Raw genomic sequence first — 15,156 nt, 5'->3', positions numbered from 1 at the left:
CAATCTGATAATCCAACAGAGACCTAGGGAAAACCCAAAATCATGAGCAGATAATTAAGTGGTTTTCTCATTTCACCAATCCTTTGAATTTTTAAAATATGATTTACACAAAATATGTGTAAATATATGTCACTAAATATATCTTTAAGGTAATATCTTTAATATGAAGTACACTTAATCTCCCCCCTCTTTTATTTTTCAGATTTACTATTTCAGATGATTTGAAGGTTGGCTTTTTCAGCACAGACCATGCCACTCAAACAGATTCCAGTGAGATTCTGCCATTAAAAGAGTTGAGCTTAGCTACACAAAATCTAGTGCAGGTAAATCTGGATTTATTTAGAAACTCCTGAGATAATTTGTATTATTTGCCTTTGTGTTTCTTTCCTTGACAAAAGTGAAATGATTAACATTTAAAAAATATTAGCATCTTCTATAATCTGAACTGGATAACAGTTGTGTGTTGTTGTTTTTTAATTATTAGTATAAACAACTACTTCAGGGCATGGCTACCCACTCCAGTGTTCCTGTCTGGAGAATCCCATGGACAGAGGAGCCTAGCAGGCTACCGTCCATCGGCTCTCAGAGTCGGAGACAACTGAATGACTGAGCATACAGCATACACACTACTTCTCTTTGGGGCTTCCCAGGTGGCCCTAGTGGTAAAGAACCTGCCTGCCTACGCAGGAGACATAAGAGATGTGTGATCGATCCCTGGGTCAAGAAGATCCCCTGGAGGAGGAAATGGTAACCCACTCCAGTACTTTTTCCTGGAGAATCCCATGGACAAAGGAGCCTGGCGGGCTACAGTTCATAAGGTTGCCAAGAGTCGGACACAACTGAAGCAACTTAGCACACACACATTACTTCTATTTGCATCCTATTTATTTCATGTATGTTAACTTTTTTTTTTCTTCCTGCACTGCATGGCTTGCAGGATCTCAGTTCCCCAACCAGAGAGAGAGTAAGGCTGGGCTCTGACAGTGGAAGCTAGAGTCCTAAGCACTGGGCCACCAGGGAAGCCCCTATGTTAACTTGTTTAGTGAAATGTTTTCTTACTCTCTCTGTAATTCTTTTGCCATCTGTGAACATTTTATGTTTAGGATACTTTAAAAATTTTATAAAATATTTTTGGTGTATAGAAAAATGTCAAGAATAATATAATGAATAATATAATAATATAATGAATAACATATAATGACATCCCATTGTCAGGGATGAAGAAATTTTCCTCTATCCCTCTAAATTCTTCTGGCTAAGCTAAAAGTTGAATTGACATGATACAGATTAACAGAAAATCCAACAAAAACTTAAATACCACATACATAGGGGAGACCCAGGAAAATTGAGTAAATTGTCTAAATAGCCAAAGGTCTCACCTTCAGGTAAAGACAGAAGAGGATGTTGAGGGTAATGGAGAGGAAGGCAATTCACATGAAAATGGAAGAGCGAATGTCTGTAAACTAATGTTTGCTGGGCCTGCAGAGACCGTGGGACACAGAGAGAAACTTGAGCACACTTTGCTGGGTTCCTATCTGTCTACACCCTATTGTTTGTCAGTTGCCAAGTTGTGTCCAACTGTTCTTGACCGCATGGACTGCAGCACGCCAGGCTTCCCTGTCCTTCACTGTCTCCCAGAGCTTGCCCAAGTTCATGTCCACTGAATCAGTGATGCCATCCAACCATCTCATCCTCTGTCTGCATACCTAGTTCATGTTATAATACAGGTATCTATGATGCTAACTCCCTTCCTGAAGCAGGTCCTCCATCTCATTCTTTTACAAAGTTAAGGGAAAGTTTATGGGTCTTCCTGAGTCTTTGGGTCCTTAAAAATAATCAGCCTAAATAAATACTCTTGCCAAAGAAACAGTTTGTGATGGCAAATTTTGCTCCCCTATACCACCATACACCTTTGTCAAATCTCGATGCTTGTGTCCATGCTAAGTCGATTCACTCATGTCTCACTCTGTGCGATCCCATGTGTGAGCAACTCTGTAGCTTGCCAGACTCCTCTGTTTATGGGATTCTCCAGGCAAGAATACAAGAGCGGGTTGCCATGCCCTCCTCCAAGGGAACTTCCTGACCCAGGGACCAAACCCTCCTTTCTTAACGTCTCCTGCATTGGCAGTCCAGTTCTTTACCACTAGCACTATCTGGGAAGCCCCAAATCTCAATATTCTACCCTATTTCCTTTGGGACTTTAAAAAAACTTTTTTCAATTTTTAAAAATTTTATTGAAATGGTACTTCTGTGGTGGTCCAGTGGTTGGGACTCCAAGCTCCCAATGCAGAGGGTCCAAGTTCGACCCCTGATCAGGGAACTAGATCCCAAGTGCTGCAACTAAAGACCCAGTGTAGCCAAATAAGTTTTAAAAAAAATAAAATAAGTAAATAAAAAATAAAATAAAATTTTATTAAAGTATAGTTGAGTTACAATGTTGTGTTTCTTTCTTCTATATAGCAAAGCCTTGGTGCTTTTTTTGATTGTAAAGAAACAGAACATTTCATAGACATCAGATATTAAGAGTTGTTATTAAAAGTCCTAACCAATAAAACAGTGACACAGGGTGGTATACTACTGTAAATAGTATTTTGCTTCTGTTTTTTCAGTTAGTAACATAACTTGGAAATCAGTTATATACATTGGTGCATAAAGAGCCTCTTCATCGATTTTACAAGTACATCATACCACAAACTGGCATCATTTATTTATCTATCCCCTCCTGATGGACATTTTGGTCATTTCAGATCTCTTATCACGATGAATAATTCTGTACATACTCACATGCCAGTAAATCTGGGGTGTAAATTTTTAAAAGTGAAATGTCTGAGTCAGAGGATGCATGCATTAGTCATTTTGGAGGATGTTGCCAAATTGCCCTGCATAGAAATTATACCAACTACACGCCCACTTTGGAGGGTGTCTCTTTTCCCACACACTTCCCAATGTATTGTCTTTTTCTTTCTTTCCTTTTTTTTTTTTTTTACTGCGTTCTGTGGCATGGTGGTTCTTATTTCCCAGACCAGGGTTAGAACCAGTGGCCCCTGCAGTGGGAGTGTGAAGTCTTAACCACTGGACCACCAGGGAAGTCCCGAGGGATAACTTATTCTCCCTCCTGGCTCAGATGGTAAAGAATCTGCCTGCAATGTAGGAGACCTGGGTTTCTTCAATCCGTGGGTGGGGAAGATTCCCCTGGAGAAGAGAATGGCAACCCATTCCAGTATTCTTGCCTGGAGAATTCCATGGACAGAGGAGCCTGGCGGGTTACAGTCCATAGGGTTGCAAAGAGTCAGATGTGACTGAGTGACTGTTACTACTATGGGAGGAAACTGCTGGGAGCCTCCTCTCCCTTCCTCCATCAGCTTCTGTTAGTTATGCAGATTGACTGGAGTTCCCCAATGTACACGACTCTGAGATGTAATCTTAGATTCAGGACAGGCCCCTGACCAGGTGCCCAAGTTATCTGCCCAGAACCAGGCCAGGTGTTGGAATCTTTACACAGAGTGCCCTTAAGCTCTATAATGACCTATGTTTTTCCACTTTTAGATTACTAAATCCCTTCAGGTGGATTTTGGGTTCCTCAAGCAATTGATTCAACTGAAGTTTGAGGACCGTCTTAAAGAGGAATCTTGCAGACTCTTCAATTCTCTACATGACAGGATCATGACCATTGAAAAACATTACCAACAGGTAGAAGTTCTCTCATTTCCTCTGTTTTAAAAGTAATTAATTTTGTGGATTAATTTTGTGTTTAATTGTATAGACACTACAATTTTTAGCTTGGCAACTTATGAGGGCAATTTAATTTGCATATGTTGTCTCTAATGATAGTTACAGGGCTTCCCTAATGATAGTTACAGGGCTTCCCTAGTAGCTCAGAGGGTTAAGAATCCGCCTGCAATGTGGGAGACCTGGGTTCAATCCCTGGGTTGGGAAGATCCCCTGGGGAAGGAAATGGCAACCCACTCCAGTGTTCTTGCCTGGAGAATCCCCATGGACAGAGGAGCCTGGCGGGCTACAGCCCATGGGGTTACATAGAGTCGGACACGACTGGGTGACTAAGCGCAGCACATGATAGTTACACAGAGCTGCGTGGCGCCTGTAACTTTACTATGTGCAGGAACGTTTGTGTGTAGTCTGTGTACAAACTCATTTAAGCCTCACAACTAACCTGATGAAGTACATACAATTATTATACCCCTTTTACAGATGAGGAAACCAAGCCACAGAAAGGTTAATTCACTTGCTCAGTGTCACTGGTTAAGAAACCACCAGGGTTTAGGTTCTAGGTCAGTTTCATGCTTGAGTTCCAGCCCTTAACTGTAATTTTATATGATCTTATTTGTGCTTTAATGGCTCTGTAGAAGCCAAAGACATGAAAACTCTGCTGTTCTGAGGAATTCCCCAAAATCTTTGATCATGTTAGCATATTTATCTGTCATTAAAAATGGGCATTGGTATTGCTTTTCTGCTATAAAACAAAATACCCATGTGTTGTCCGGCCCCATCATTTTTTAAAAGTGTGTTTTTTTAAAAAATATGGACCATTTTAAAAGTCTCTATTGAATTTATTACAATAATGCTTCTGTTTCTTGAGCGGGGGCAGGCATTGGCTCCAGGGCATATGGGATCTTAGCTCTCTGACCAGGGATCGAACCCGCACCCCTTACATTTAAGGTGAAGTCTTAACCGCTGGACCGCCAGGGAAGTCTCCAGAGTAACTTTTAATGCATTTCCTCTTTAAGTCCCCCAACAATCCTCAAGTGGAAATCCTGTTATCCCTACCTTACAGATAAGGAAACTTGCTTAAAATTTAAGCTTGCTTAAAGTCAGGCAGGTTGAGTCCTTGCTTAACGTCAGAAAGATGGTAAGTTGCACAGTGACATTGAAATCCAGTTCTGTCTGATTCTGAAGCCCCCTGATTGTTTACACTCCATGCTGGAAGCAAAATTGATAACAGAATCAAGAGTATTTTTTAAAGATTTTCTATCTTTCTTTTTTATGCATAACAGATAGGATTAAATAATTTGATTAATCAGAAAATGACCCTAGTTTGTGGATTAGTGGCCCTAGATTTCTTTTCATGAGCATGATTCATCGAAAAAGGACCAGGACCAGACGAGGATATGGATTCCAAATATACTTCACTATTTTATTTAATTATTTTCTAATTAAATTTTTATTGGAGTATAGCTGCTTAACAGTGCCATGTTAGTTCCTGCTATGTGGCAAAGTGAGTCACTTACACACACACACACACACGCATCCCCCTTTTCAGATTTCCTTCCCTTCTAGTTCAACCCAGAACTTTAAGTAGAGTTCCCTGTGCTATACAGTAGGTTCTCATTAGTTACCTATTTCATACAGAGTGGTGTATACCTGGGGGCTTCTCAGGTGGCTCAGTAGTAAAGAATCTGCCTGCCAATTCAGGAGATGCAGGAAGGTGTGGGTTGCATGCCTGGGTCAGAAAGATTCCCCTGGAGCAGGAAATGGTAACCCACTCCAGTCTTCTTGCCTGGAGAATCCCATGGACAGAGGAGCCTGGCGGGCTACATACAGTCCACGGGGTCGCAAAAGAGTCAGAAAGGACTTAGCGACTAAACAACTAAGACACTAAAAATCTGTGATATGACGATGAGAGAACGTGTTCACATTAACTGTTTATTTTATCCATGCACACTCTCTATTGCTTTGGTTAAGTGTAAATGAAAATGGAATGGGTTGTTTTAGGTGGAAGTGTAAGGGAGATGATTTTATAGTGAAGTCTCAAGAGAACGTGATGATTTGAATGGTGGATACGTAGCCCCCCCACCCACCCCGTGTAGGTGTGATAATTATATTTGGAAATACACTGTGGTACCCTTTGTATTTATTTTTCATTTGCAGAATGAAGAGAGCTTACGAAAATGCTACAATCAGCAGCTGGCCGATGCCATAGGTACTATCAAAGGAATGTACCAGGTGAGTTTTGAGTGCTGTCAGGGGCAAGAGCAACTTGATATCCTGGGAGTGCCCAGTATGGGGCTCATTGTGGATTGCCAGTCGGCATTTTTTAGCTTTCAAGATCTGACTCCTTGATCTTCACGTCACCAAAAAAGGATCAGGTCCTCGACTGTTCATGCTAACTTTAAATTGGCCACTTGATGGTGACAGAACTTTCCAGAGACTGGAAACTTCCAGTCTGGTATCTTGCACACCTGGGCAAGTGATGCAGTTTGCTTGGTGAGTGCGCAGTTTGACAGAAGGAGGTCAGGGAGTCTCAAGAGAAAGTTCGTCAGGTCTGTAGTAAATCCCAGGGAGCAGTCTCGAATCCTCAGTGGAGTAACTTCTCTAATGACGGGGACACTTCTATCTGTCAGAAACTGAGCGTCCCTCTCCTACATGATGGGGAAATTAATCATTTCCCATTATTATATTTTCATCTTAGTGAGGACCGTGAGATTCTTTTAGTCTTTATAACTATCATCTTGTCTTTCATTGCGGTATATTTCCATAAAGAAACATTGTTATTTATTTATTTGGCTGCATCCCGTCTTATTGCAACATGCAGGATCTTTTGTTGTGGCACACAAATTCTCTAGTTAAGGGGAGGAAGTGGGGACTTCCCAGGTGACACACAGTAGATCGGAATCTGCCTGCCAATGCATGGAACACAGGTTCCCAGGATCGGGAAGATCCCACATGCCTTGGAGCGAGTAAGCCCCTGAGCCACTGAAGCCCACGTGCCCTGTAGCTGCTCGCTGCAACTGCTCAGCCTGCGTGCTGATGTCCTGAGGCCTGAGTGCCCTGGAGCCTGTGCTCTGCAACAAGATAAGCCACTGCAGTAAGAAACCTGAGCATTGCAACAGAGTAGTCCCGCTTGCCGCAACTAGAGAAAGCCCAAGAACAGCGCTTAAGACCCAGTGCAACCAAAAGTAAATGATTTTTTACAAAGGCGATTGGGGGAGGAAGGAAATGAAGATGGAAAAGCAAATGTTTGGTAAACAAATGTTTGCTGGGCCTACAGAGACAGTGAGACACAGAGAGGACCCTGTTCTCTAGGCCCCGCCAAGTTCCCCCCACCACACCTTGTCTATATTTTTTACAAAATATGGAAACAGGCCCTTTATCTAAATTCCTTAGGCAGCTAAGGGGAAAGTAACAAGAAAAACTTTCTGAGCTTTCTGTTTCTAAAAAATAATTAACCCAGTTAATCCTCATATCAAAGGGACACATTTTGGGGATGGCAAATTTTGGTCTGTTACAATTTTCGCCTACCATTTCTTCATTTATTCATTCATCTCTGCCAACTGCACTGTTGGAGCAGTTAGTAAAATGCTAAATAAAAGGGATGACAGCAAGCATCCTTCTTTTCTTTTTTTACACCCTTATTTTCTATCTAATCTTACAGGGAATGAATACAGTGTATCAACATTACACACAACACTTGCTATACGAATTATCAGGCTATTTCTTTTGTTATATGACTTGAAAAAAATCACAAATGCATTTTAATTTGGTAAAATGTGGGGCTTTGTGAATCTATTGAAGGGCCATATGGTTTTTTTCCTTAATCTCTTGGTGTGGTGAAATTACTTACTTAATTTTTATTTGAATGTTAACCTTTCTTTCTGTGTATAAGCCCAACTTGATCATAATGTCCTTTTGTTTGTCTCTCAAATTTGTTTCTGAACTTAGCGTGTTTATATTTTGCTTAGGATATTTTAAATCTGTGTTCATCAGTGTGGTGAGCTGTACTTTTCTTTTTTTATGCTGTTCTTGTTGGGTTTGGGTATCAGGATTATGGTAGCTTCACAAAATGAGTTGCAGGATAGTATCTGCATCACTGGCAGCTTCTGTGTAAAATTAGAACTATTTCTTCCTTAAATATTTTAAACTGCCAGGAAAGCCACCTGGGCCTAGAGGCATTGATTGATGCATATATTGACATATTTTGAAGTTCCCATTCAATTTCCTTAACTGATTATGAGACAATTTGGGTTCTGTATTCTTTTTGAGTCAGATACAGTGAAGTATTATTTGTCTAGGGCATTTGTCTTTCCTTTAAACTTAAAACTTTGTTGGAATAAAGTCTTAATATGTATCTTACTGCTCTCAAATATTTTAATCCCACTAACCCTACTGCATGTTTTTATTAGCATCACCGTATTGTCTGTTTTCATTGAGTTTTTGTTTTTGGAGGGGCGAGGGCACTGCTCTGGTCTCCATTGTGGTGCTCAGGCTCTTCCCTGACTTGCAGGGGCTCTAGTTGCCCTGTGGCAGATGGAATCTTAGTTCACCGACCAAGCATTGAACCCTGGTCTGCTGCGCTGGAAGGCGGATTCTTGACCATTGGACTGCCAGGGAAGTTCCTTGATTAAGTTTTAAAATATTACTTACTATGTTTTTTATGAAATGAGGTCCTGTGTTTGGCTTGTTTGGTTACTTTTTAATGGTTCTTGCTCTTTACCTTAACTCATCCTGTTAATTCTATACATATATTTCAATGTGTGTGATCGATATTCCACGTCTTCCATCTTTGAGGGTCTGATAAGTACTGGCTGTCGCTCATGATGTGTCCTTTACTTTCTGGTTTCATGGTGTTTGACTGCAAACTCATATTTCTATGGAAACTCTTTGAGGCCTGGAATAGAGGTGAGTCTCTACAGAGAAGATTTGTTTGCTTCTGTGAGACTTCTGTGTCTGTAACCACCTTAACTTAATTTTCAACTTGAGGCATTTTAGACCACCCAGATATACGAATGTGGGCCATCTCAACTTATAAAACTCAGAAGAGATTTTCTTCCCTCCTCCATACTTTGAGCCAAGTTTCCAGACAGGAGGCAATTTCACTTTCTCTCGGGTGGGAGGAGGTAGAGGGTTCAAGGTGATTACTTCTAATTCGTTCTCACACTGAAGAGGTTGGCCTTTGGTGTCTCAGCCTTCATGAGGTGGTCTCCTATTGTTGAGAATCACCATTTTGAGGGGACCTTTGTGATGCCTTTTCTCTGTACCCTCTTAAGACATGTAAACCAAAGTTTAAATTTTTACCTGGTTTAGCAATGCCCTGGAGTCCAGGCCACCTTCAGTGTTCCACATACTTCTCTGGATGCCTGCATTCACCTAATTTTGGCCTAACTCTTCCTTACTTTGTCAGCTCATAGAAGCATTTTACCTATTGTATCCAGATTTTTTGTTGTTTACAAAGTAAAAGTCAGAATAACATGATTTTTTAAATATAATTTATTTAAGTGGTTTTTTTTTCTTTTTAATTTATTTATTTATTTTTGGCTGTGCTGGGTCTTCTTTAATACACTTGGGCTTTCTCTAGTTGCAGGGGACTACTTCCTACTTTCAGTATGCGGGCTTCTCATTGTGGTGGCTTCTCCTGTTCCAGAGCATGGGCTCTAGGGTGCTCAGTTTCAGTAGTTGTGGTGTGCAGGCTTAGTAGTTTTGGCACACGGGCTTAGCTGCCCCTCTAGATGTGGAATCTTCCCAGATGAGGGATGGAACCCAGGTCCCCTACGTTGGCAGGTGGATTCCTATTCACAGCACCACCAATGAAGTCCTGATTTTTTTTGAAACATGCTTTTATTTTTTTCCAGATTATTTACTTGCTTATATTTATTAAAGTATAGCTGCTTTACAATGTTGTGTTAGGGTCTGGTATACAGAAAAGTGATTCAGTTATATGTACATGTATATATCCGTGCATACTCAGTCACTAAGTCATGTAGGACTCTTTGTGACCCCATAGACTATAGCCCACCAGGGTCCTCTGTCCATGGGATTTCCCAGGCAAGAATCCTGGAGTGGGTTGCCATTTCCTTCTCCAGAAACATGGTGTTTTATAAGTCTTTTATAAGTCTTTGTGTCTTTAACAATTTCTGGGTCACTAATAAAATTTTAGTGTGTATCAAATTCTCAAAAAATATATGGCAGAATAAGTGACTATTACTCTTTTCTATATACTTTTTGTATGTCTAGGAGTAGAAAGCCCTGAAAGGATTAGATGCTTTATATGCATCAGTGTTTCATAAACATATACTGGTTAAATATGCTTAGTCAACAGTGTATTAATTGTGGTTTGTTGGTTTATCTAATTAAAGAATTATTTTAAAGATATGAAAGTGATTCTTTGAATCTTTGCTTTGGCTTGTTGGCATCACTTTGATCCATGACCTCAGACAGCTTTCCAAATCCTGGCCACCCAGTTTGTTAAGGCTTAGTCATAAGAAAGAACAGATGAGTTGAAAAAACAGCCTGGGTATACACTTATGGTTGAGGGAACTTTTGTTAATGTAAATGACTCTCTGCTGCCCTCTGGAGACCAGTTCAGCATACAGGTCCAAGTGCTTTTTCAGCTATGGAACAAGGTTTTAAATCTATTTAACTATTAAAACAAGTTCTTGTGTGCTATTATAGTATCTTATTTTCAGGTAAAAGAAAATGTTTTGTTAAAACTTGCACTTTATTTAGCTTCTTTTGGTCCTGGAAATGTATCAGCTGTGATTCAGATAAGAAAACACATTACTCTAGGTCCCTCAGACACTGAGGGATTTAGAAGCAAATAAAACCCTTTGGAGAGACTGGAGGAATAAAAGCTTGGGGGACTGCCACTAGCTTTCAAATCAATAAGCAATTTTTCCAACATCATTTATTGAATATCTCTGCCTTTTCTATTGATTTATGATGTTTTCCTCATGTAAAATGATAAACTGAGGCATATTAAAATTTTAAGAGTTTGAGCAAAAATAAATAAGTTATGGGCTGTATACAGGGGACTAAGGAATGAAGTCACTATTTCCTTATTGGGTATTTTTTCTTCTGGAGGAAAATTCGGGCTAGATAGAGAGCCTTAGGGAACTGAGTGTTGAGGGGATTTTGGAGAAGAGGCAGCTAGTTGGAGGGATGTTTACACTGAGAAAGGCCACCAAGGAGTAGAGGGAGGCCTGCATAAGCTATACATGTATCGTTCTGCACAGACCTGATCTCTTTGAATCTGACAGGGTTGGGGCTCCAGGTCTTTGTCTTAGGCGGCACTGGTGATGGAGCATTAGTTATAGAACTGTGAGTGGCAATGCTCGGGGAAACTTCCTCCTTTTCCCAGGGCAGATAATTAATGACAGTGAAAGCAGCTATCACTGAGTGACTTATTTGCTATGGCCCAGGCACTGTGCAGAGTGCTTCATGTGCTTTTATATTTCTGTAAAAAGACAAAAAAGACTCATTAGGCTCAAATGGATTGCAGAAAAATGTAAATTTTAATACCTAAGTTTTTATTTCAGTGCCTTCCTTTTTGGTGTGACTGTAATCGGCATTCAGAAAGAAAGTTGGATGGAACTAACTCTCTTCTTCCACGTGTCCTCACTCGAATATTTGGATAAGACCCTAATATCTCGTGTCTTCTCCCCTCTCACTAAGCCGCCATCTCCTGGAATGAAAATCATTATAAGTTGACTTCAAATATTCTCCCACGATATCTCCCCCATCAAATAATCACATCTTTTTTGGTAACTTTGAAGAGATCGTTGCAAACAGCTCTTAACTCATTTTTCAGGACTACAACGCTTCTGTGGATAGCAAGTAGCAGTGTTTATTTCAGGGACAGTATTTCAGGTTTGTCTTCTTCCATACTTTCTGAAATATGGGTGAAGGTTCAAGGCAGAATCACCCAAATCCATTTCAAGGCTATTATGTTAAAAATGAGTCTGTTAAAATGGTAAAATAGTAAAATTATAATTAAAAGTCTCTGAAGGGAGAAAGCATGTATTCTTACAATATAAGCCTTGCTGTGTTGTCATTGTCTTCCACCTTTGGAGAATTGCAGAGTTATAGAAGGTCCCATTCTAATGAGATCACTAACTTTAGATTCCAAATTTTGATGCAGCAAATACTATCCAGGTGTTAAATAATTTTTATTTCAGATTAAAAAAAAAAGTCCTAATAGTATTATGCAATAAGATACCAACATTTTGGTGTTTGGAGGGGATTAAATTTTCTAGACTTTGATTTATGAAACCAAGATGGGCTTCTGCCAAGAGCAGGGCGCATCCTCTTGGACTGCCAGTAATGGAGCAATGGCCTGAATGAGGTTTTTGTTGAAAAGAGAGCGAGAGAGAAAAGTGCTCAGATGAAATGACAAGAAAATAAAGACTATGAAGAAAAGAGTTGCAAAATAGGTCATCCCATACTCACTATGACACAAGCTGTACGAAGCGTCTTCCCCCTTAACTCTGCCCTTTCTCCTAAGCGATCGCCCCCTGTGTCCTTGAGTGCGGGCAGCAGGATGTGGGCGCCCTTGTGATTAGGGTGTCCTTCTACCTCCAGATGCTGGGAGAGCACCTTTCTTACGCGAGGTTGATTTTCTGCTTTCAGGGAGACAGAAAGGAGGGTCAGAGTGTTCCTCCTGCATTAACCATTTCTTAAGTAACTTTAATTCAAAGTAATCAATATGCCATGGAGGCACATTTTAGGGCGGGTTGCACTGGGCCCCCACCAAAGGATGATGAAATTTTGACAAGCGTAGGGAAAATGGGGGAAAAGACAGGGAAGTGGCCCACTTGACATCATAGAGGCATTAAGTTTCAGGGCACAGCCAGGGAAGTGCCAGTCTTTTGGTATAAGAGGGCTGAGAAAGTGGTGAGAGCTGATATAGGAAAGGGAACCCATGGAATTTTTTTTAAGTCTTTATTGAATTTGTGACACAATATTGCTTTTGTTTTGTGTTTTGGTTTTTTTGGCCATGAGGCATGTGGAGATCTTAGCTCCCTGACCAGGGATCAAACCCACAGAACCTGCATTGGAAGGCAAAGTTTTAGCCACTGGACATCCAGGGGAGTCCCCGGAACTTATGTTTTATCTCGAAGACATCAAAGAATCATTGTAGAATTCTAAGCAGCTTTTTTTGTGAATTAATTTTTACTGGAGTATAGCTGATTTAGAGTGTTGTGTTACTTTCTGCTGTATAGCAAAGTGAATCTGTTATATTGTACATACACATATATCCACTCCTTTTTGGATTCTTTCCTCATATAGGCCATTACAGAGTATTGAGTAGAGTTCCCTGTGCTATACAGTAGAGTCTTACTAGTTATCTATTTTGTCTGTATTATGTATTTTATGTATATATGTGTGTGTATGTCAGTCCCAATCTCCATATTTATTCCTCCTCTCTGCTCCACAAGCAGCTTTCATGACCTGCTTTAGACTTGCAAACCTTGAGAGATAACTGTTACTGGAGTGTTTATGAGACTTGGTAAATAATACTTGTCCTCCCCACTCAAGTTCTGGACTTGGTAAAATAAAGTCAGGGAGCCAGCAGACGGAGGTCATCTGCTTCACTGATAAAATGGACTATGGGTACCCAAAGCCAGAATCTGGCAGATTAACTCCTCTCGCAGGCAGAAATGGGCTGGGGCAGTTCTGTCTGCCAGGTCAGAGCATCGGCTCCCCACAGAGAAAGGCAAGGGGCAGGAGACTGCCAAGATGTGACCATGTTCCTTCCGCCAATGTTTTAATCAGATAAATGGAGTCATCACTCCACCTAGAAGGAAACAACATTCCCTAGGTTTTTCTTCTTCTCTTAACACATTGACCTTAACCACTTAGTCTGTGACCAGCTAGGCATGTGTCTAAGCCTTGGAGGGTGGTGGGGAAGAAAGCCCTGCTCCCACCTTCATGATGCAGACCCCCCCATACCATCCCCCGCTCCTGTGTGCATCCTGAGACCACTGGTGCCCTGGAAGACTCAGCATTGGGTTAGAAGAGTGCCTCATTTACATTAAACTGTAAGGTCACTTTGCTCCGCATACTGAGAATTTGCCTCCTGGTCTGTTTCTCACCCCAGATTATGTCCAGCTGTGTTGACCAATATTACCTGTCAAGAGGTTTTGCCTGTGAGGTCAAATAACATCATAAAATTGTTCTAATAGTAAAAAAACCCAACAGTTATGTCCCAGATTTGAATATGAACTCCTTACTTTCAACTGCCAAAGGAAAAATATTAAATTTTCTTGTAAGACCAAAAGAATGAAAGCCCAAAATAAAATTTTCTTGCCATTGTGAATTAAAACACCAAAGACACAGCCCTGCATCCTTCCCCCTCCCTGTTCCCTGCATCAGAGCCAAGTTCTCAGGGTGCATTGCGGTCAGGAGATGGGTGACATGAGGGGGGATGGAGTGGATGTCAGTGCGTCAAGCACCACGGGCACCAGCTTTCTTACTGCCAGAGGAAGGGGCTGTGCTGTGGAAAGGAGACAAGCCATAATCAGTGCTGTGGTGTTGGACTGGAGAGGAAGGTGTTGGTGTGAATGTATGTTGTTTAGATGTAGATATTGTATTAGGAGAAATTAATTAGGAGAAAGTGTATTAAGAGTTAGAGAACCAATAGGATGTATGGAGAGAAAGAGATGGAGATTCAAGAAATTGACTCCTGCGGTTGTAGAGGCTGGCAAATCTGAAATCTGAAAAGTAGACTGACAGGCTGGCGACCCAGGGAAGAACTGATGTTCCAGCCCGAGTCTGGAGACACTCTGCAGAATTCCATCTTCCCTGGGAATCTCAGTCTTTCTCCCAAGATCTTCAACTGATTGGATGAGGCCCACCCACCATATGGAGGGTAATCTGCTTTACTCAAAGTCTAATGATTTAAATGTTGATCTTATATAAAAATACCCTCACAGCAATATCTAGGCTGGTGTTTGACTAAATCTGTGGATACTAGAAAAGGAACCCAGGCTCAACCCCTCTCCTCCTTTTTGGGCTACAAGTCTAAGGGAGGCCAGAGCTGGGAAAATTCAGATTTGATGTATAAGAGTAAGCTGGGACTTTGAGGTTTATTTTTGGCTTGCCCTTCTTTCCTTTCTTCATTCCTTTCTTTCTTTTATTCAACATGGTTATTGCTATCTAAGAGTTAAAAAAAAGAAAAAAAAGTCATGGCACTTTCCTGAGAGTTCTTCTAAGAGGTTGAAACATGAGACAGGATATCAGATTTGAAAGGGTGGTGGGGAAAAAAAACAAACTGCTTTCTGCTTACCTCCTCTTGAGCCCAGCTCATTCAATAGTCATAAAACATCATGGAGATGTTCATGAGAACATGAACATCTCATGTTCATCATGGAGATGTTCTCTTCATCCTGGAGATGAAGAGAAATGAATCCAGTGTGTTTGGGCCTT

The 15,156-nt window shown here is 40.8% G+C and overlaps 1 protein-coding gene across 1 annotated transcript in view; it reads left to right on the top strand.

The window, feature by feature from the left end:
- Positions 1 to 15,156, top strand: part of C23H10orf67 (chromosome 23 C10orf67 homolog) — a 161,246-nt gene that overhangs the window by 75,402 nt on the left and 70,688 nt on the right. Inside the window, exons 4-6 of the mRNA XM_043882788.1 lie at positions 203 to 323; positions 3,547 to 3,690; positions 5,887 to 5,961. Of these exons, the coding sequence (XP_043738723.1) occupies positions 203 to 323; positions 3,547 to 3,690; positions 5,887 to 5,961 (340 nt within the window). The remainder of the gene's footprint in view (positions 1 to 202; positions 324 to 3,546; positions 3,691 to 5,886; positions 5,962 to 15,156) is intronic.

The sequence above is a fragment of the Cervus elaphus genome, chromosome 23 (genome assembly GCF_910594005.1).
Source record: "Cervus elaphus chromosome 23, mCerEla1.1, whole genome shotgun sequence".
NCBI lineage: Eukaryota > Metazoa > Chordata > Mammalia > Artiodactyla > Cervidae > Cervus > Cervus elaphus.
Note: the sequence above shows the minus strand (reverse complement) of the source record. Positions and strands in the feature narration are given on the sequence as shown.